The 21,740-nt window shown below is 47.7% G+C and overlaps 1 protein-coding gene across 1 annotated transcript in view; it reads right to left on the reverse strand.

Moving 5' to 3' along the window:
* The window catches only part of Adamts17 (ADAM metallopeptidase with thrombospondin type 1 motif 17), a 312,892-nt gene that overhangs the window by 23,208 nt on the left and 267,944 nt on the right, over positions 1-21,740 (reverse strand). The window contains exons 20-21 of the mRNA XM_052161031.1: positions 8,316-8,520; positions 4,305-4,457 (exon numbers count right to left, since the gene is read on the reverse strand). Coding sequence (XP_052016991.1) covers positions 4,305-4,457; positions 8,316-8,520 — 358 coding nt within the window. The remainder of the gene's footprint in view (positions 1-4,304; positions 4,458-8,315; positions 8,521-21,740) is intronic.

A 21,740-nucleotide genomic window follows, 5' to 3' on the forward strand; every position in this document is an offset into this window, starting at 1 on the left:
AACAAAAGTACCCATCCCATCCCCCAAACCAGAGGGGAAAGACATTCAAGCCTTGGGTGACCAGAGACGGACTATGGTATTCTAAGGTTTACAGGCACCAGCCTTTGGACTCCCAAAGCCACCCCGTGCCCTGAGCATGTTACTGGGGTCTAAGAGCTTGGACTCGGCCAGAAGCAAGTGGCTTAATTGCCTCCATCTCCTTTTCTCAGTGAGAGGAGTGACCAAGGCTGGCTAGAGGAGAACGGGGGTGTGGGACACAGGATGCACAACAAAGAAAAATCGGGCACTTTGTACCCCAATAGTACACGGGCTCGTGTGGTCCTAGAACTCTCCTCTGCCTCTGCCCAGGACTGCCTGTGGCCGTAAAGGTCATTGGTTCCTCCAAGGCTGTGCTCAGGGAAGCTTAACTAATGAGGTCAAGTTGGGTGAGAACAGTCTTGTTACCCAGGGCTGCAACAGTGGGAATGGAGTGATGTGTTTTAGGTGGCTGAGTTTAGTTGTCTAAGAGTAATCCTCATCTAGACCTTGGAATGCATGGACATCGTTGAAGACCAGGCAAGGACAGCCTCTGCGATTCCCATGTTGGAGACCCAGACCCAGGAGGAGAGAGTGAGACGCACGCATGGAGAGTCAGAGCACTAAACCTGTGGCTTGTGCTGTCTCCACTCAGCGCTCACAGCCTCCCAGGGCAGCACTGTGCTTTTTTTTTTTTTTTCTTTTCATTTTTTTTATTCGATAAATTTTTATTTACATTTGAAATGATTTCTCCTTTTTTATACCCCCACTGCCCGAAAGTCCCATCAGCCCCCTTCCCTCCCCCTGTTTTCCCACCCAACCCTTCCCACTTCCCTGTTCTGGTTTTACTCTATACTGCTTCACTGAGTCTTTCCAGAACAAGGGGCCACTCCTCCGCTCTTTTTGCACCTCATTTGATGTGTGGATTATGTTTTTGGTATTCCAGTTTTCTAGGTTAATATCCACTTATTAGTGAGTGCATACCATGATTCATCTTTTGAGTCTGGGTTACCTCCCTTAGTATGATGTTCTCCAGCTCTATCCATTTGCCTAAGAATTTCATGAATTCATTATTTCTAATGGCTGAATAGTACTCCATTGTGAATATATACCACATTTTTTGCATCCACTCTTCTGTTGAGGGATACCTGGGTTCTTTCCAGCTTCTGGCTATTATAAATAGGGCTGCTGCTGAAATCAATCAAGTGGAAACAAAGAGAATCATTCAAAGAATCAATGAATCCAGGAGCTGGTTCTTTTAGAAAATCAACAAGATAAATAAACCCTTAGCCAGACTGATCAAAGGGCACAGAGAAAGTATCCAAATTAACAAAATTAGAAATGAAAAGGGGGATGTAACAACAGAAACTGAGGAAATCCAAAAAATCATCAGATCCTACTACAAAAGTCTATACTCAACACAACTGGAGAATCTGGAGGAAATGGACAATTTCCTTGACAGGTACCAAATACCAAAATTAAATCAGGACCAAATAGATCATCTAAACAGTCCCATAACCCCTAAAGAAATAGAAGGAGTCATAGAAAATCTTCCAATCAAAAAAAGCACAGGACCAGATGTTTTCAGTGCAGAATTCTATCAGACCTTCAAAGAAGACCTAACACCAATACTCTTCAAACTATTCCACAAAATAGAAACAGAAGGAACCCTACCCAATTCCTTCTACGAAGCCACAATCACGCTGATACCAAAACCACACAAAGATCCAACAAAGAAAGAGAACTTCAGACCAATTTCCCTTATGAACATCGATGCAAAAATACTCAATAAAATTCTTGCCAACCGAATCCAAGAGCACATCAAAACGATCATCCACCATGATCAAGTAGGCTTTATCCCAGGGATGCAGGGTTGGCACTGTTCTTTGAAGTTAGATTCCTTCTCTTGAGATTCATCCTGGCAGCTCCACGCTGAGCCTCACTAACAGTCATGCTTCTGGGGTATATCGGTTTCATCTGGAGAAGGATCCTATGGCCTAATTCTGATTCCTTGGTCAGAATTTGTCAAAGATTAGGAAGGGTTTTGTTTTGTTTTTGTCATTTCCAAAATCACAGTTATCCACAGGCTGCGGTTTGGCACAACAGGACATACCTGTTGGTTTGCACTGGATGTTTTGGGAGGGTTTGAGCTCTGATACAGGCTCGAATATGGCATGGGAATCTCTGTAGGTACTAGAATCTGGGGTACAGTTTTCTAGGAGAGAGGTCACTCCTCTTCCTAGAAGCCAGGGGCAGAACCTAACTGCCTGCGTGGGACTGCCAGGAGACGGTATCCGAGTCCAGCCATCTCAGGAACAAGCACCATCTTACAGGCAGGGACAAAAACTGAGTCCCTGTTCCCAGGCCCCAGAACCAATGCCTGTCCTGCTTCTTTGGGTGTCCCACATTTGTCTGATAATCAGTAAGCGATATAAAGGGGGAAGTCACCGATCTAAACTAAGGCATACAAGTGGAAAATGTGTTGCCTGTTGTGACTTAAAGTGGCTATGTGTGACTTGCCTGCCTGCTTCCTTTGGTCTCTTATCATTATAAATTCTGGGCCCGAGTCCAGGAGGGGACCTAACTGCAAAAGCTGAATGGAGGGCCCTGAGACCAGGTGACCCAGATAAAGTCTGGTCACCAATATTCATGTCCTTGCTTAACCCCTTGTGTCAAAATATGATTGGCCAGTGCAGCAGGCCACTCTGCCCCCTCCCCCTCCCCCATCCCCCCCCCTTCCCCGTTGCTTTGGGTTCACATTCTATAAAAACATTGTATGATCTCCCTTCGGGACCACGGTTCAGATCCTGAACTGGCCACCTCCCTGTGTGCGCAGAAAACAAAGCTTTTATTTTTAAGTTTCTGTCTCTGAAGTGAGTTTTCTCTGCTTCTACCCCAAATCCAACAGGACATATTGCCAGGTTTTATAGTGAAACCCAAACCAAATTTTCAGGTACCATTTAAAAACAATTTTTGGAACTGACTCTGGAATGTTGATGGTTCTGACTAGGCAGGCTAAGCAAAGACAACTGCGCTCGGGCCTGTTGAGTGGAGACTCTCAGAGTGTGGGGAGATTTTCAGTTGCTGAGACCATAGGAAAGCAAATATGCTCTCTGTATTCATGAAACACTAAGTATATCTCTGCAGCAAGATTCTTGGGACAATCTACTAGCTAGTTCTTACATAGACCTCAATCCTCAGCAGAAATGAATCATTCAAAGTTACCATGGGTCAAACAGCAAAGAATGATGGTGATGATGATGATGATGATGATGATGATGATGTTGATGAACTATACTGGATAGCCTTGGTGCAGTATATAGGAATAAATGCAGGTGCACATGGATGTGGATGCCAGGTATAGTTCTTCACCTGCCTTTAATCTTTTTTTTTTGAACAGGTTTCTCACTAGCATGGAGCACACTGATTTGGTTAGGTGGGCTGATTGGCCACAAGCCCCAAGGATCCACTGATCTCCACTGCTCCGGCTCTGGGGTTACAAGGGAAACTACATACACAGTTTTCACACACACACACACACACACACACACACACACACACACACACACACACAGCATCATTCTGAGAAACATTCAATCGTCATTGAACCTTCCCTGCCTCTTGAGGTGCTGACTCTGCAGCTCTTCGACATCAAGGTCTCCTGCACCCGTTGGGCTCTTGCCTCAGAAATGAGGCATTTCACAGGCTTTGACAAGATGGCTCTGCCTCGGCCTGGTCCCCAGATCTGTGAGCCTTTCACGGTGGGTAGCTACATGGTTAGCCTCATGGCAGTCTGCTGGGGCACTACTAGCCTGCAGCAAAGAGCAGTGGGGCTGGTGAGGCACACCTACTGTGCGCTTTAGGCTGCATTCGATTTGCTCCCACCACACAGTGGGATGTTCCCAGTGCAGTGTGCAGGTTGAAAAGAGCAGGAGAGCAGGGCGTGGTGGCACGCACCTTTAACCCCAGCAAAGGTAGAGGCAGGTGGATCTCTGTGAGTTCAGGGCCAGCCTGGTCTACAGGGTGAGTTCCAGGACAAACCAGGAGACAGAGAAACCCTGGCATGGAAAAGAAAGGGAAGAGGCAGATGGATGCATGCAGGGTCAACAGTGAGGACAGCTCCGAGGAGTGGAGAAAGAAAGTGAACGTGGCTCATTAGGATCTCCAGCAGAACGGGAGCTCACACTAGCTCACACTGCCGGGGCGGGGCGGGGCGGGGCGGGGCGGGGCGGGGCGGGGCGGGGCGGGGCGGGGCGGGGCAGGGAGGAAACCCAGCGCGCTGTTCTCACCTTAGACCAGTCCCCAGTTTTCCACTCATAGCAGCCTGAGTAGTCCTCACACACTTCCTCTGCTTTCGGCCTGGTGGACGCATCACATTTCCCTTGGGAGTTGGTGCATGTCACTGTCCGTTTCTGGATCCCTTTGCCACAGTTGGCAGAGCACTGCGGGGCACAATACAGGTGTTTAAATATATTCTAATTAGTTTAAGTCCATTAATGCCACTGAGGTCCCCACTGTGTGCCTGGCCCAAAGTGGAGGAGCAGAAATGATGTTGTACTTGAATTTGAGTCCTGCACAGTCCTCTTATACCCTCCGGGGACCCAGCCTGGTGGCCAGTACTGGGTACAGGATTCAGGACTCAGAAGAACTCATGGTACCCAGGTGGTCAAAGGAGTAATATGGGATTTAATGGCCAGTCGCCAGGTCTAAACAATCTATGCAGTGCGGGAGTTCAAAGGGCAAATGAAACGTGAGCTGTCAGGAAAGCAAGGGCCAGCTGGAGCTAGGTAAGGCTCTGAAAGCAAAGGAGTCTGAGCCAGCTGGCCTCCAGATACACAAGGCAAGGGCCACCATCAGAAAAGGAGACAGTGGCTAGAAGCTATGGGTGCTTCTCATAGAATCTCAGCGTGGATACCAAGAACCAAGATGGCACCACTCCTCCATATAGTTTACTAGGAGTCATGGCAAGAGATGACTCGGAGAGGGTATCTAGGTAGAGTCCGAGGGGAGGGTCACAAATGAAGATCAAGCTCTCAAGAGGCCAAGTCTGAGATGTCCTCACACAACAAGAAGGAACGACAAATGCTGGGCAGTGGTGACACACACATTTAATCCTAGCACTTAGGAAGCAGAGGCAGGCAGATCTCTGAGTTCGAGGCCAGCCTGGTTTACAGAGTTAGTTCTAGGGCATCCAGGGATACAGAGAGACCCTGCCTTTGGAAAAAACAAATGAACAAACAAACAAACAAACAAACAGAACAAAGCAAAAAGGAATTGACAAGGCACAGTGATACTGGGTGCTCTGGGACATGTCTGCATCCTGCTACTGGCTTACTCCACTGTGGGAAGGCATGGTGCAGCAGTGACATATCTCCCGAGGTAGAAGAAAGCCTAGACAGAGAGGACTTGTCACCTTTGGGAGGGCATAATGGACAAGATGACAAGTTGTCCATGAGCAGTGGGCATGTGCTTTGCACCCCCTAGCCAGAGGGCAGGAGGAATACAGACCACAGCTCAGGGAGCTCCCACACCCCGTCATTCACTATTGCTGGGTGTGACTCCCTGACAGACACTGCCTTTCCACGGAGAAGTGGAGGAGGATAAAGACTCTGCTCTGCAAAGGTTTCAGGCTGCCCAGTTTATCATGTGTGGCAATCCATGCAGTGACAGTGACAATGGAGCCAACTTTTTAATTAAAAAGTTCCAGCATGTTCAGATAGAACACATAGAGGACAAGCATTATACTTGACATTTCTGTTATTGATGTTTGTCCTAAAACACTACCTACCTACCTTCTCCATATGAACTTTTTAATGTTAAATTTTATGTGTGTGGGTGTGCCTGAGTATATGTATATGTCACACATATGTAAAGGTAGCTTCAGAGTCCAGAAGGGAGCATTATATCCCCTGGAACTAGAGTCACAGCCAATCGTAAGCCTCCGTGCAGATATTGGAAACCAAACCTGGATCCTCTGCAAAGCCTCCGGCTCTCCAGCCCTCTTCCTTCTGTGGTACTTTGAGACTAGTCTTGACTGGCTTGTCTCAGAAGGCACACACATGCCTTGAAACAGGGGTCACCTGGAAGAGCTCGGGAAGCACATGTACGCATGTGTGTGGTGCTGGTAAAGGGCTGGCTGAAAGCGACCTCTGACAGGAGGGGCCTTGCCCTAGTAGACTTCAGGACATTGTGCCTCTTAGCCCAGGAGGGCCATCGCAGGGATCCAGGCCACTACCGTAGTGGTTTCTGTACTGAAAATCTATCCCTTTTCTTCATGTGACAATTTCCACCTTTAACACCAAACTTGTGGTGTGTATCCTGGTACCAGTACCCACAGTGGCTGCTCTGTAACTACGAGGCCACGTCACCACCTCTGCCTGTGGTTGGTTCCTGTGTTGTCTAGTCTGTGTTTCCAGCCACTCTCTGGGCTTTTAAACAGTTTTCTTGGCCAAGGCCTGGCTCGGCCCTCTTTGGTCAGTAGGTCATTCCATTGAGGCTCTGAGCCCTTCCTGCCTGAGGAAGGCACAGAGCAGGCACAGCAGGACGCTGCTTTTGAAGGACCTAGGAAGGAGATGTCAGTCTCTTTACTTCCCCTCGGGATGGGGCTGAGACGCTGAGGATAGGAGGGCGGCCAGCTGCTTTTCATTTCCTCCTGATATTAGATTCTCTTTCCAATAAAGTCATGAAGAATCTGCAGAGGAGGTGGGTGGTAAGTGTGATCAATACTGTTGGATAAATAAGTTTCCAAGTCTCTTCTCCCATGAGAAAATGAAAGTTCCTGGCAGAAGGGCTGTAGGCTTGCTGGCACACAGCAGAGGGGCGGAATGGCACCTTTGCGGATAATTCAAGGGGATGATTAGACCTGTGTCCTAGGCAGGCATTGTCAGATGGACCAGTGTGGACACTGGCTCAGGATTAGGATCAAGTGTGTGCAGAGGAGATGGCCTTCAAATCCTGTTCCTCTGGGTCACACTTCCCATGCAGTAGCCTTCCATGTTGTAATGAGGCTTGGTTCTTTAGGTAAGAATGGATTTTCTTTTCCCCATAGGGAAGAGTCTAAGTGGAAAATGTGGAGATTCTACCTGATTAAAGAACAAAACTTGTTTGACTGAGATCAGGTGGCCAAAACCCTAGGGATCACCTGTCCTGGGGAAAGGGGAGGGCATGTTCACTCACCTCTACCTCAAGAACAGAAGAAGAATCCTCACAAAGAATAAACTAGAACCTAAGTGTATATAAAGAAAAAGAAACAACTGATTTTAAATTCCCCGTTTTTCATCATCACAAAGGGCAGGATAAGGACCCTGGTCCTTAAATGGGCACATTTCAAGATTTGTCTGAAATTAAACTTCAGTTTAGAGCAGCTAACAGCAGGCTTTCTGTTCATTAAAAATGGGCCAAATACTTTTTTATTCAAAATAATTCTGTTTGGCAATCAAAGGGAACTTTAAAAATATTTTCCATACTGAAGAGTTTCTTGGATCTAGCCTCCTTACATTTCCAAGACCACTCCAGGTTTGGTGGAACCCACAAGAAGGCCACCCTTTTATTTAGCTATTTTTTTGCTTGTTTTATATCCAGACAATCAACATAATTGCAATGTCAAGGCAAAGCCCTGAAAGATGACATCACCAGAGACAAAATGGTATTTCCAGGACTAGCCTTCTAACTTAAAAGCTGGGCCTAGCTGACCTCTTTCCAACATGATTTTTGGTGTGAGATTTGCAACTAACTAGCATACCAAAGACTGTCTGTTCTAGCATCTGACTCCTGCAACCCAAAAAGGCTTCCATGGCACTGCAGGGAAGACTTTGACACCGGCTACTCAACCTGACCATATTACAACAATCCAACCACATCTGAAGGAGAATAAGAAGGTCAGTGGGTACGTATGTTTGTATGATGTGTCTGTCTATCTGTCTGTCTATCTATCTATCTATCTATCTATCTATCTATCTATCTATCTATCATGTCAATCATCTGCCCATTTATTATCCCTTGGTGGGAATTTTCACAAGAAATGGAATCAAATAGTACTTTCCCAGTGGTGTATACATATCCAACCTCAAAACCATATTGTCTATGTTTGTTTGTCTGTTTTTAATCTATGTTATTTTAGATGGAGCTTAAGGAAATAGGAGCTGGAATGCACTTGTGAGCTGGTCACGGGGCAGGTGAGGACTGTGGTATACAGGGACTAGTTACAAATACTCTGGAGTAGACAGCACACAGTAGGCCCTGTGGTTAAGCCTACAGGTTCTCGCATGGCTTCAGCCTCAGAGGCAGGGCCAGGCACTCACCTCTGACCACTCTGAAGCCTCCCAGATAGACAGGCAGTCCTGGCCTTCACAGCTCTGTACTGGTGTGGGCCGAGGTTCTGAGCAGTAGATGGGCCGAGTCGTGACGTGTGTGCCGTTCTGTAGCTGGTACACGCAGGTCACCTCCCGATGCTGAATGCCCTTCTCACAGGTCGCTGAGCAGGGGCTCCACTGACCGGCCACCCACCTGCCCAGAGGGAGAAAGGACCATGAGAAGATAACCTGGCAGTGGCTGAGTAGGGAAAGAGATGGATCTGGGATCTTTGTCATCAACTCTGGAGATCATTCCAGAGCTTCAAATAGAGAGAGATCAGAGCTGTCATCTAATTCAGTGGCTCCTTTGGTATAGGGAACATGCTTAGTTCAACGGAGTGTGAGTGGACACGAAGCTGGTCGTGTCCCAACAGCAGCTTAAAAAATATGATATTTATTTATGTGTGTGCATGAGAATGTATATACATATATGCTGATGTGTGTGTGGGGGGGGGCAGAAGGCATCGTGGTCTTCCATCTCTTTCCACCTATGCCTCAGAGAAAAGGTCTCTTCCTAACTAAGGGCTAAGATTTTGGCTAGGTTAGAAGCCAGAAGGTACTAGAAATCTTCCTGTCTCCATCTCCCCCTGGAGCTGGGGATGCAGGCGTTTGCAGAGGCAATCAGCTTGTTATGTGGGTGCTAGGAGCAAGTTCTGATCTTCATAAATTGTGGAACAAGCATTCTTAACCACTAATCCATCTCTCCAACCACCTCCCCCAACTCCCAACTCCCAACCCCAAGACCTGACCAACAGAAACTTTCAATACGGTTATGAAGTTGGTTATGATTCTGTTTCCTGCCCTCTGCTGTGAGAACCCAGCACTGTTTTAAGGCAATGTAGTATCTGTTACCACAGAATTAGCTGACTGATATAGGCCTGTCCAGTACACCAAGACCAGGTCCTCCTTGCTTTCCTTGGTCCAAGAAGCTTCCAGACTAGAGCCAGTAACTCTTGAAGAAGGCATCTTGTGGGCCACTGGAGAATGGGACTGAGGATGACACTTGAAATGTTTTTCTAAAACTGTCTACCACCCACATAGTTTTCCTTGTTTCAATTGTCTGTGAATGTGTGTCAATACTACTGTGCAGCTGAAGTTCCAAATACTTTTATTCAGGGAAGCTGCTGTGTAGCAATTTATATTACAGTTATAATTTAGGCCATTTTTTTTTGAAGTGCACATTACATTTACTAACCAATTGGTGTGGTAGTCCTTCTAAGCCTTGAAGGAAGGTCTATTGCACAGATCTTGCCTGGGCTCTGAGAGGAACTGGAATTCCTGGGCTTATGAAAGCATTATCCACTCTCTGTCTTCACAGTCACATGTACTCCCTGCATGCCTGTGTCTTCCCAGCTACCTTCTCATAAGGATATTGGATGGGGCTGGGGACATCCTGCCCTGGTGTGACCTCATCTTGATTAATTACGTCTGCAATGACATTATTTCCAAGTGGGATCACATTCTAGCTTCCTGGGTGTTAGGACTCTAGCATACTTTTCTTTAAAAGGAGACTGCGATTCAACCCACCATACAACTTTAGTCCTGTCTTCAACTTAATTCCTCTGCACTGTGTAATTTAACAAATTCCCAGGTCTAAGACAATAGAGTGGGCATTGAGGGGGTGGGTTAGGCCATTATTAAAGACCGTCTCATTCATAACTCTGAGAATCTTCGGCTTTCATTCACTACTCCTTATGTTAAGGATGAAATCCAGGCTTGTGTATACTAGGCAATGTGTTCCACCAGTGAGCCAGCCCCACCCGCTCTCTTCACTCTCATATTTATGAAGGGTCTTGTTACATGGGCCAGGCACAATTTGAACTTTTAATCTTCCTCCTTTAGCTGATTAAGTGCTCAGATAAGAGGTGTACCACCTGTGCTGTGGGTGAAATTTAAACTAGACAAAAGGACTTGTGAGTTCTCTTGAAAAACGATTGAGCTGTCACAGAAATGATGGCTTTGTCAGAGGCACAGCCTTCTGGCACAGTTACTTTGTGATGAATGTACAGCAGATCTCAGATTGGATGACTATAAAGAGCACACAGACTTCCAATCACAGAAGACAGGGTGACATGCTGTATTTCACCGCAATACCAGCTAACAAAGGAATTATCTAGGGGGCTCGGGGTTAACCTCAGCACTTCAGTGTAGGGGATAAGGAAGAATGTGCTATTCATGAGCAATTGGAATGTCCAGCACATCTGTCCAAAACTCAAACCCAAGGAACAAGACACCCGCATGTGATTCCAAGTGCTTGTTACAGAGGTGAGCATATCCCAGGCACAGCATCAAACAGGCCACACCTAGAATCCCACAGCATAGGGTGGATGTTGCAAACCACTCCAGCAGTCCCAAGAAGCTGTAGGCAGGCCACAGCCACCGAGATAGTAAGTAAACTTGCTCAATCCCAGCCTGGCTAAAGCAGATGCATACACACTGAGTCAGCTTTATGCTGTGTCCAGACTCCGGGGCTGGGATGCTCTTTTCAGCATCCTAGCCTTTATGATGAGTCTTTGTTGATGAGAAGCAAAGGGACTTATCTGCAGCTAGCGCTTGGCTACAGAGCAAATGCAGCTTACACTGGGGCCTGAAGGTCAAAGTGAAATTGGCTAAAGAATTGAGGTTCAGCAGTCTGGTGGGGGAGAGCCTGTCAGTGGAATAGAAAAGACAGCAATAGTGTCACACAGCAAGTGTGGTGGGTGGGGCTCAGGGAGGGTGAAGAAGCAAGGCTGGTCTTCATCCCTTTACAGCCAGCTCCACAGACCTTCCTCGTTGAGTCTACTCAACTCTGGGTGAGGCCTGACTGTATGGCCAGGTAAAGAGTATGAATTGTCACTCAGGATGGTCTGGAAGTGGAGGAGGCAGCAGCCAGAGGCTTAAGAGAGTCTGGTCATACATACAGAGTGCATAGGGACAGAGTGACAAAGTGACAGAGTGTGTGTGTGTCTGTGTGTGGGGAGGGTACAGGAGAGTGGGGGTTGGGAGGCATGCAGATCAGCCAATGGAGTCAACAGGTGTTAGAGAACATGCTGGAAGGCTTTTCTCAATCTGGCTTTAAACTAGTCCCTCTCCTGCCTCAGTCTCTTAGGTAGCTGGGATGGCAGGCATGCTCCCTACACCCATCTTAGGGCTCTCATTTTCAGTCACATCAACTCTTTTCTATCCATGGTATCTCTGACTCACTGCATTCATGCCCCGGCAGCAGGCAAGGCTGATATATTGAAGACAGTCTCAGCTTCTCACGAAGTACCTGGGTCTGAGGGGTGCACACTCAAGTCCCCAATCCCCAACTTGCCTGCTGGATGACCAGGAAGGGACCACATCCTGTCCTTTCTTTATAAAACATTGGCAACTGCTCACACCCCACAAGCTTTTGCTAGATTGGCTGAGATGACCTTTTCTGTGGGCCTGAGAACTCAGTGAGTCTACCACGCTTCAGGCCTGATAGATGCAGCCTATTCTGACTGTGTAACTACTTTTCAAAATGTAGACACTGGTTCTGTCAAGAGGAGCAGTGGTTTCCCAGGGGCCCCTGGAAAGGGCATCTGGGTGTCCATTCTGGAGTAAGAGAGGGATGAATAAGGTCCCCTAAAATTAATCCCCCACTAATTCTTAATAAGTTTGCACGATTCAGATGTGAGCAGTGGGTATAATAACACAAGTCTCCTGCTTGAGGACTAGTTACAATAAAGTAGGACTAGTTACCATAGAGCAGGACTAGTTACCATAGAGCAGGGCATCCTATTCATTTCCTTTGAGCTCTGGGATCCTTCACACATGGGGCAACAGCAGAGCAGTTTGAATATGATTTGAACAGAGCAGTCAAAGTATTTGGAAGATGCTTAGCACAGGGCAGCCTACAGAGACGTAAGTCCATTTTCCTTGGCCCAGGACTTCTGTGCCCTGGTATGAATGTCCGGCTAAGAGGAAGCCAACACTTTTCTCTGTCTTGCTGTGGTGACACAGTCTTTCCTAGGACACCTGTAACTTTGCTCACTATGTATGTTGTGAGCCCGAGGGATGGAACGTGCAGAGTCTTGCCAAGAGACCTTCCTCCCCGTTTAACACCAATCAACACCCACAAGGACCACGCATAATGGCAGACCTACCCCTCTGCTCGGAACTGTGTCCCTTCCTCAGCTCCTGGTAGACTGGGGCTAGCGACTCTGATGAGAAGTCAGACAACTTTCACATATGCCATTTATAGTTTCTGGAGACAGGAGACTGCTTTTATTAAACAGATGTGTGTGGAGGAGGACTGGCGTGGTGCTGCAAAGGTGACAGGAGCCTGGACGGGCTGTTCTCCCAGGGGAGTCAACAGGGCCCCAATAACAGTTTCACATGAGGCTTCAATTCCGCCTCTCTCCACTTAAACTCAGAAGTTATGAGTTCTCATATACCGTTCCCTGAAAAGTAATATTATTCACATATTTGTTTTTTAAAAGAGGAAATGAAAATCTGACACGCATCACGCCGGCTTGTGGATATGAGCTTGCCTGGAAGCAGGCATTGCTGCTTGCAGAGAGGCCCAGCAACTCATGATGTTCTCCTTGGTGTGGCCAACCATGAATGCTTTTGAGGGAAACAATCTTCAGCCCTGAATTCTGACTTTAAAATGTCTTGTGCCCATTGCATCCTAAGCTGGAGCAGGAGGGGATTTGACAGCATCTGTGACTGTTCCGTGCCTTTTGCCCTTGGACAGTCGTGATTATTTCGTATGTGTTGTACAAAGAATGATTAAGTTAAGGAAGGGTTTGGGGGACAAGAGGAAGGGTGGGAGGGGATGGGGGGAAGGAGAGAGGAAGCTGGCAGCCTGTCTGTGAATACTCTGTTAAAATATGCTTCAAGGGAAATTGTTTCGACAATACTTTCACCAGATACTACAACAGCTGTGTGGTCAGCAATGTTCTGAACCCCTGTAAAGATTTGATATAGTTGACCCATTCTATAGGTGGGGAGACTGAGGCACTGCAGGGTTCAGTAGCCCGCTGGAGGCCACTCAATAATGAGTGGCAGATCCACTTTCTAGAAGTGTCATTAGGCTTTGGCTCACTTGCCAAATAGTAAACTCGCTGAAAGAGCGTCTTCAAGATGCTCAGTTATGAAACCACCACCATCTAAGTTTGGAAGTTATTCATCATTTCCACAAGAAACCCATGTTCCTGAGCTGTCATCCCAAGTCCACCCTTGTCCTAAGTGGTCTTGTTCTATTTGATTCTACACATTTCCCTGTTCTGAAAGTGGCACAATATAGCATTGGCCCTGATGTTTCTTAGGCCCCTGGAGTTACTTCCTAGGATGCTGCTTTCTATGACACCTTAAAGGTCCATCTGTGTTATAGCTTGAGTCATTGTTTCCTTTCTTTTTAAGGCTGAACATAGAAATCAATTAGGAAAAAGACAATCAGATAGTGGGCAAAAACTAAGGGACTAAATCACAAAAGAAATAAAAATGCTGGATAAACATAAAAATAGGCAAATTGGTGATACATGACAAGAAAAAAAATGTATCACCATGTCCTGCCCATAAAGCAGCAAGACAAGACAAAGCAACCCAGCCACATTTATCTCTTAATGGTGAGGTGGGCTTTCCTGCTTCATGCTGGGGACACTGTACAGTGGTCCTATTTTAGGTCCCATTTTACCTGTGAGGGAGAGTCGCCAGGTGCCAGCTCACGGTGGCCCACCAGCTGCCAGCCCACTGTGGCCAGTGCTGGACCCTCTCCATCTTAACCAGCCAAGTTGAGAGAGCAGCTTTCTTCTGAGCTTTCAGATGTTGGACTCTAAAGCCTTGAGCGGCCTGTGTGGGCCAAGTCATGTCTACTGAGGAATTCGACCCTGTCTGGGACTTTACACTTTAATATCCCAAGCTGGCAGCTGCGGATTTCTGAGAAAAACCCCTCAAAGGCCAGGGGTGCATCATCCCATCTCCCATCGCAAAGGAGGCACAGAACCACTGCTGTTATACACCACCCCATCACTTCCTCCTGGGGTTTGACCCTCTACATTTCTATGAGATAAAAATGTTGGTTTTACATTCAGGTTGGCTTAATAGGTTATCCTAAAACATTCTACTCTAAAAAGAGGGAAAACCAAGAACAACAAAAAGAGGTTCCCTGGAGGGATGGTGAGACAGTATTTCCCCCAGGATATGCACTGAGTGATACCCAATAGAAAGGAATACTAAAATCCCCAACCCAGAGAGTTGCAGGCAACACCCCAGGCCCGGTTAACACCAGTAGAGGACCCTCACAGATGCCTCAGCTGCCTGGCCCCACAAGATTACTCAACATGAAACGATGCAGGCAGATCTCCTCAGCATTCCGCCCTGCGGCTGTCCAGCTTTGGCTATGGAAAGGCTCAGAATTTTATAAGACTCAGGAAATGTTCCTAGGGGGAGTTCTCAAGGGCTAGAGGGTGCCAGCTCTGCTGCTTCTGGAAGTGGTGCTGAAGTGAAGGATTATTCCAACTGTAGGATCTGGAGGCACAACCCACCCCCGCAGCTGGATGCCCTGCAAGGGGTCTGGTACAGAGAGCCGTAAGGGTGAGGGGCTCGCGCTCTGCCACTTTGTCCTTAATACCTTTCCCAAAAGCCACACACTCAGTCAGTCCTGACTCCCTGAGAACATCCATCCATCGGCCAGCAAGTCTCCTTAGCAACACTCCAAGGTGATGACGACCATTGGTGCAGTTTGAATCCCTGGTTCCTGTTAATGTGCCACCGTGTTAGAAGTGGCGGCCGGTGGTCATGGCTTCTAAAGGCCATGTGGGTGGTGAACCTGAAAAAACAATGGCCCAAGGTGACAGACAAGCTGGGTGGAGCCATGCAGACACAGCTGGTGCTTGCGGATCTCAGCCCTGAGTCAGCGGCTGGCACTGGGCAGTGCCGACCTTTTCATAAGCCTACACTGAGCGAGGGTGCCTGGTGAGTACGACACGTCACCACAAACCTCAGAGGAGATGGCAGCGGGACCCTTGTGGCCCTGACAGCCACTCCTTGTTTTCCTCTGCACCACTCCTGACTTCTCTGGGCTGTGGCTGCTTACCATGCTGCGCTCTGTTTCCCCAGCTCCTTCTTCAAAAGCAGACTGTCGTTTGAACAGTCTCTTAGCACGGACTTTTTTTTTTTTTAAACAGAAAACTGCAAGTGGGGAGATGGCTTAGACTGTGAAGTCTTGCTGCACAAACCTGCTGAGGACCTGAATTTTATCCCAAACATCTACAATAAAAATACAGGTGTGGTCCTGCATGCTCTTATACCCCTAGAGCAGGGGAAGGACTCGAGAGGACCCCAGTAATGCCAGCCTAGACAGGCTATCAACCTCAGCAAGCTCCGGGTTCAAGAGAGGGCTTGCCTCAAAGAATAAAGTGGAGAGGAAGACACTTGATGCGAACCTCTAGCCTCTGTTGGCACACACACACACACACACACACACACACACACAGAGAGAGAGAGAGAGAGAGAGAGACAGAGAGACAGAGAGACAGAGAGACAGAGAGAGACACATACAGAGAGAAAGACACACACACACACACACACACACACACAGAGAGAGAGAGAGAGAGAGAGAGAGAGAGAGAGGGATAGAGAGAGAGATGAAAATGTAGTTTCTAGGATGTTGGGCCTCCAACTTTCTGCCCTGAAACCCCACTAGTGTGACTGTCCTGCCATGCCCACGGTGCCCAGGGTACGTGATGGGTAACAAAGCCCAGTCATGCCAAGTCAAGAAAAGGGGCTCAGCTTGGACTGTTTTCCAGAGCACACGTGAGACCCTGTTACATCCTACTAAGGCTCCCAAGGGAAGAGATCCCAAGGGGATCTCAGTTATGGCCTCCACCCCCACGTCCACAGTCACCTCACCTGAGGTAAGCAACTAAGAGGCCACCCCGGCAGCTAGCTCCGCCCTGCTACTTTGAGCAGTCCCTCTACCTGCTGACTGTCCTATGCTGGGCCTGCCTGACTTTCAAGACAATCTGATGATGTTCTCATTCGTTCAGCCCACATGCCTTCTTATTTCAGTGAGGATTACAGACATTTCCAGGAAGATGTGCAAACAGACAAAAATAAGTCTTCAGATTGCGGAAAGAGGAATGGGTCAAGTTCAAGGCACGGGTAAAATGCCTAATTGCCCTGCTTTGGTTGGCCATGGATGCCTGTGTGCCCCCTGATCCAGAGATGTTGGTGTGGCTCTCTGACTGGCACTCTCTCCTCACTCCTCAGCTGGCCACTGCAGGGCCCACACAGCCCATTCCTCTCGGATCCCTGCTTACTCACTGGGCTCACCAAAGGGTTGCAATGATTCGCCTCCTGCGAGAACATCTTAGGCTTGAGACTCCTGAGGGTAAAGAGGCCCAGGCACAGTTTGGGAGGCGACTTTGGCTATCCAGTCCAGCTTCCCCTGGGTTCACAGTTTTGATCCATGAAATGGGCATTTATGCCATGGCCTGATCACATATGGCCGACTATATGTTTCTTTATGGACTGACTCAAGATTCCAACAGGCACAGAAAACAATTTAAAATGTACAAGTCAGCAAGCTTCCTTCCACGCCTGTATCCTCCCCTTCCACACACCCCAGTCACATCTCCCTCTCCTCTGTCGTGAGCCTTGTAAGACAGTATGCTCACAGCTCAGCTCCAGTGCTTCGGGAAGACTGTGCATTAATACACCGGCCTAATAAAGCCAGCAGCAGTTTCCTATAAAAAGTTACAGTGAGATAAATCTATGATAAAATATTCATGCCCCTTGTCTCACTTTACAGAAAGCTTCAAACATCCCAGCCGAATGGAGTCAGAGCAGCTGCTGGGCAGATGTTCCCAGGCAGGCAAATGAGAGACAATAATTAGTCCCAATTAAGTTCTCAGTAAATTATGTATGGGAGGCTTCTAGCAATTCAGCCCTGCATGGCTTGCTGCGCCAGAGGGAACGAACCTGGTCCAGGATGATTTAGAAACTCCGGACTGCGAGGGATAATTCATGTTCTCAGTGAACTGCAGAGTCTTGGCATGAGAGGAATTAATGAATTCCATAACCACTCTCAATTGAAAATAATAATTTGTTAATAACTTTAATAGCTAATGAGCTACAGAAACCATGTTTATGAGTCCTCCCAGAAGAGAAGGAAGAGATTCGTTAGCTTTCTGGGCTTATTAAGTTGGTGGCATTAAATCACCCAGGATGCTTCAGAGATTTTTTTTTTCCCGGCAAGTATCCTATTAGATGGAAGAGAACACAGCTTCTCTTCCACGTTTATCTGTTTCCTGAGTCTCTCTGTTCAGGGAAAGTTTTCAGGGTAACTGGAGACTGGGGTTTCCCACCCCACGTCATCCTATTACATTGAGTTTGTGACATATTTTCTCTCCTCCAAGCGTTGCGGGTTAGCAGTTTTCATGATTAGTAATGTGTGTGTGTGTGTGTGTGTTTGTGTGTACATGCATGTGCATGCATGTGTGGGTGGTGAACTTGCACCGCATGCATGAGTGCATGCACATATAGAAACCAGAGGTCAATGCCAATTCCTTGATTCCTTTCCCTAGTTCTTTGGGACAAGGTCTCTCCCTGAACATGGGCCTTGCTGTTTTGGTGGACTGGCTGGCTAACATGGTCCTAAGGTTGTCCTATTTCCCCACTTTCCCAGATGCACCCCTCTCTCTGTGTACAACACTTACATGGGTGCTAGAGATCCAAATTTAGGCATTTGTGCTTGTGCAGCAAGTACTTTTATCACTGGCCATCTCTCAGCTTCTCAGACAACTAGGAAACCATTTAATTAGAGAATCCCACACAACAGTCTGCTCTGTGATGCACGGCCTAGCCACAGAGCCCAGGCTTTCTCCCTCCATCCACAAAGGCCTGCTCCACCTGGCTGTGGTGATCTGGTCCATGCCTTATCCCCGACTCTTTTGAATGACAGCTTTTAGCACAGAGCCTTGGGCTGGGAAAGAACCTTGAAAATGTCTTTCTTTCACGTCCTGAACTCTGTCTCAATAAGGAGCGGCGAGAACTGACTGAAGCGCCCTCGAGCCCTCTTCCGGCCGCTCTCTAGAGAGCCGTGGGCTATGATTCATTCAGTTTTAGGAAGCTCTTTGGCCTTAGTTTTCCTTTAGTTTGTAGAAATTATAATGATAATTTATGCACACAGCAGAAAATCTGGAAGGCCCCTAAAACTCGGAAGGGAAGGAACATGGAACACATATGAGCCGACTCTTTATCACACATATTTTCCGTAACGCCCCATGTCACGCACGCCATACACAAACATTTCATGTTTTGTTCCACTATTGATAGTAGAAGCAATTCCCAGGCGATTACTGAGTTTTTTTCTAAATATTGACTTTTTAAGGCTTATGTAATACTCCTGTCTATAAATCACCTAGCCAGTATATATGGGTTGACTGTTTGGAGAGTTTCCATTGTAACCTCCCAGATTTTGGGTGATTTCCTGAAGGTGGAGCTAGAAGTTCCGAATCCAGAGTGAATAGCAGGGTAGCTGGGGGGAACTTCCTGCCTGTGTCTCTCCATGACACGGGGCTCACTGTACTCCAAACCGGCCACGTTCTCCTCAGAGGAGGCACACCCATTCTCTAGCTATCAAGACCTGAAGTACACAGTCTGCTGTCTTCCTTCTGCAACATACACAGCCTGTTAGCTGTTCTTCAGGAGGCAGCAGCAGCCAGGCCGCTTGGCTTCTACCCGCCTCTTCTGCTGCGGACACACCCTGCTGGCCGAAGCCTCCCGAGCGCATGTGGCTTCTACAAACCCATGTCTGGGTGTAGCCTGACTAGCTTCAAGTAAATAAGCAATAAGAACCACACTAACTGGGCCTTTTCCTGTGCCAGATGTGGCGTCCTCTAGTCTTTACTGGACACCCAGGCAGACGAGGAAGAGGCAACTCCCTCGCCATAACCTGAGGCAAGGTGGGCACCTTTGTTCCTGGATGCCAGAGCCCTGTGGCATACCGCACGGCCTCTGTACTAGAATCTCAAAAGCAGCGTAAGAACAAGAAGGGCATAACCTATGCTCCTAGGAAAGGAGCTGTCTTCTCTGTTTGTCCATCTTGCCCACAAGAAAGGTTCCACAAGGCTGAGAGGAATCTCTTCACCTTAGGCTAGCAGAGCTAGGACACAGAATCTGGCACCTTGTAAACACCCAATAAGTCGCTGGGTAAGAGTTAGAGTAAGAGTAATTGCAGCAGGTTAAGAGCTCAGACTAAGGTCGGTGGACACCCCAAGGTCTCCTTTCTAAGAGCTAGTGCCACATATATATGGTCCCACTACAGAGTCCTGCTCTTAGAAGTCATGTGATAGGAGGCTCCTGATAAGCCACAAAGACAGAATCACGAAAGGAGCCTCTAGGGGCCGCTTGGACATGGGTCAAGGAGACTTGGTTCTGGCCCCATGGGGATGGACTGTCTCCCTGCTTCTATAGTCGTGTGAGAAATCCGCTGAGTGCTCGAGGACCTTCCATTCACCTCAGCAACAGTGCCAGGCTTAAAGCTCTGGCTGACCACTCCCACACTGGGCACCCTTCCTCTGCCCCTTCTCTCAGCACGTCAGGGACCGACAACACGCACAGGACACATCCCTGGGACCTATGAGCTACTCTTTTTAGGAGACTAAAGCACACGCCACAGGCTCCTGACTCCTCTTCTCCTGTTGTGATATCTCAGAACTGAGCAGCATGGCCTCAGGCATGGCTTCTTTAATTTCTTGAATCAGACTCCATCCTGGGTGAGGGTTTTGGACACTTCTAAAAAATACACCACAGTGAGAACAGGGATCCTAGAGGCACCAAATTTAGCAATTACTGCATGTCTGGAAATGGCCTGACTAATTTGTTTCTATTAATTCATACTCGCAACAACCCCACGAGGCAGACACAATGCTTGTGTCCTGTCTTACAGGGCTAGGGTGGTGACCCACCCCGGGTCCCAAACAGCAGCTGTGGAACTGGGATGTGGACGTGGCTGCCTGGGTCCTAGTTCTTTAACCATGATAACAAGCATGCCCGCCTCCTGGGGCTGTGCATTAGTTTCTTCATTCTCATTCTCTCTCTCTCTCTCTCTCTCTCTCTCTCTCTCTCTCTCTCTCTCTCTCTCTCCATACTTCCTACATACCTTCTTTTCCCTTTCTCGCTTTTACCCTCATTTTCAGTTTGCAGCAAAAATTTTCCTTCTGCTATTTGTGTGTGTGTGTGTGTGTGTGTGTGTGTATGTAAGAGCTTAATTATTCTTTCTGGTTTCTCTTATGTTACAAACAACACCAACAACCTGCCTTTATTAAACTCTTCTCAGCAGGACTCTTGGGGGTTTGTTTGCTGGGCTATGGTAGTACACTGGTGTTTACTCGCCAGGCTCTTGGATTCACCCGAAACCATGGGAGCCCTGCTCCTGTGTGTCTCCATTCCTGATTACAGAATCAGAATGGAATCTCTCAGAACTTTCTTTAAATGCTAAGCAACCCGGATTGACCTTTTTGTAATTTGTGGGTTCAGACTGAGTTCTTGGTCCTTATTTACTTTTCTTGAAGCGCAGGGGCCTAGATTTAACCTTGCTCCAAGCCTCTTCCCTGACTGGCAAACTGAAGAACGACAGCCACTCACTGCCTCGCTGCCCTCTGTCCATGATATTCCCGCTGTGTTGGAATTAAGGTCACAGAGATAGCTCTTTTGTGCACTTGAAGCTTGGGCAGAGAGTGCCTTGTCTAGAAGCAGCAATATCTGGCTGCCGGTCCCTCTGTTTCCTTGACCCATCTCAGGCTCTAGAACACATGCAGAGCAAGGCTTGGAGCTTCCTGTCAGCTCTGGCTGACTTAGATAGGGAGCCTGGCCCATTGTCTTCACCTTCAGAAGCTGGGCTCTGGGCTTCTCAGCCCTCAGGAGATGAGATAACTGGTTGGTTGCTTTTATGTCCCTCTTCTCACCACAGACTTTTGTCCTCTAGTTCAAGGATCAAGACCTATTCATTCATGTTAGTAGCTTCACAATCTAGATTTCTAAGAACTTTTGCCACCTTTTGTCAAATTAACTCCTACTAGCATCAGTAACTAGAACTGGTACAAGGGAACAGGCTGGAGATGCTGGAGATGCTGGAGACGCAGACTCCCAGTTCTCAGACAGGAGACACTGTTACACCAGGAACCCCAGAGAGGGGGCCCCCTCAACATGTCAGCAAAGAAGTACCCCCTCTTTCTCCAGCAGGAGATTCTGAGGAGACAGAGCAGCAGCTATCATGAAAATAGCCGTTGCAGCGAGCCTGCACAGATCATGAAAATAGTCACCACTGCCACCAGATGAGCCCACTGGGCAGGCACAGCAGCTGAAATGTCCTCTCTTCCTGATGTCAAAAGTCAGAGTAAGGCTCAGTCTGACTGGCCA

Source organism: Apodemus sylvaticus, chromosome 1 (genome assembly GCF_947179515.1).
Source record: "Apodemus sylvaticus chromosome 1, mApoSyl1.1, whole genome shotgun sequence".
Taxonomy (NCBI): domain Eukaryota; kingdom Metazoa; phylum Chordata; class Mammalia; order Rodentia; family Muridae; genus Apodemus; species Apodemus sylvaticus.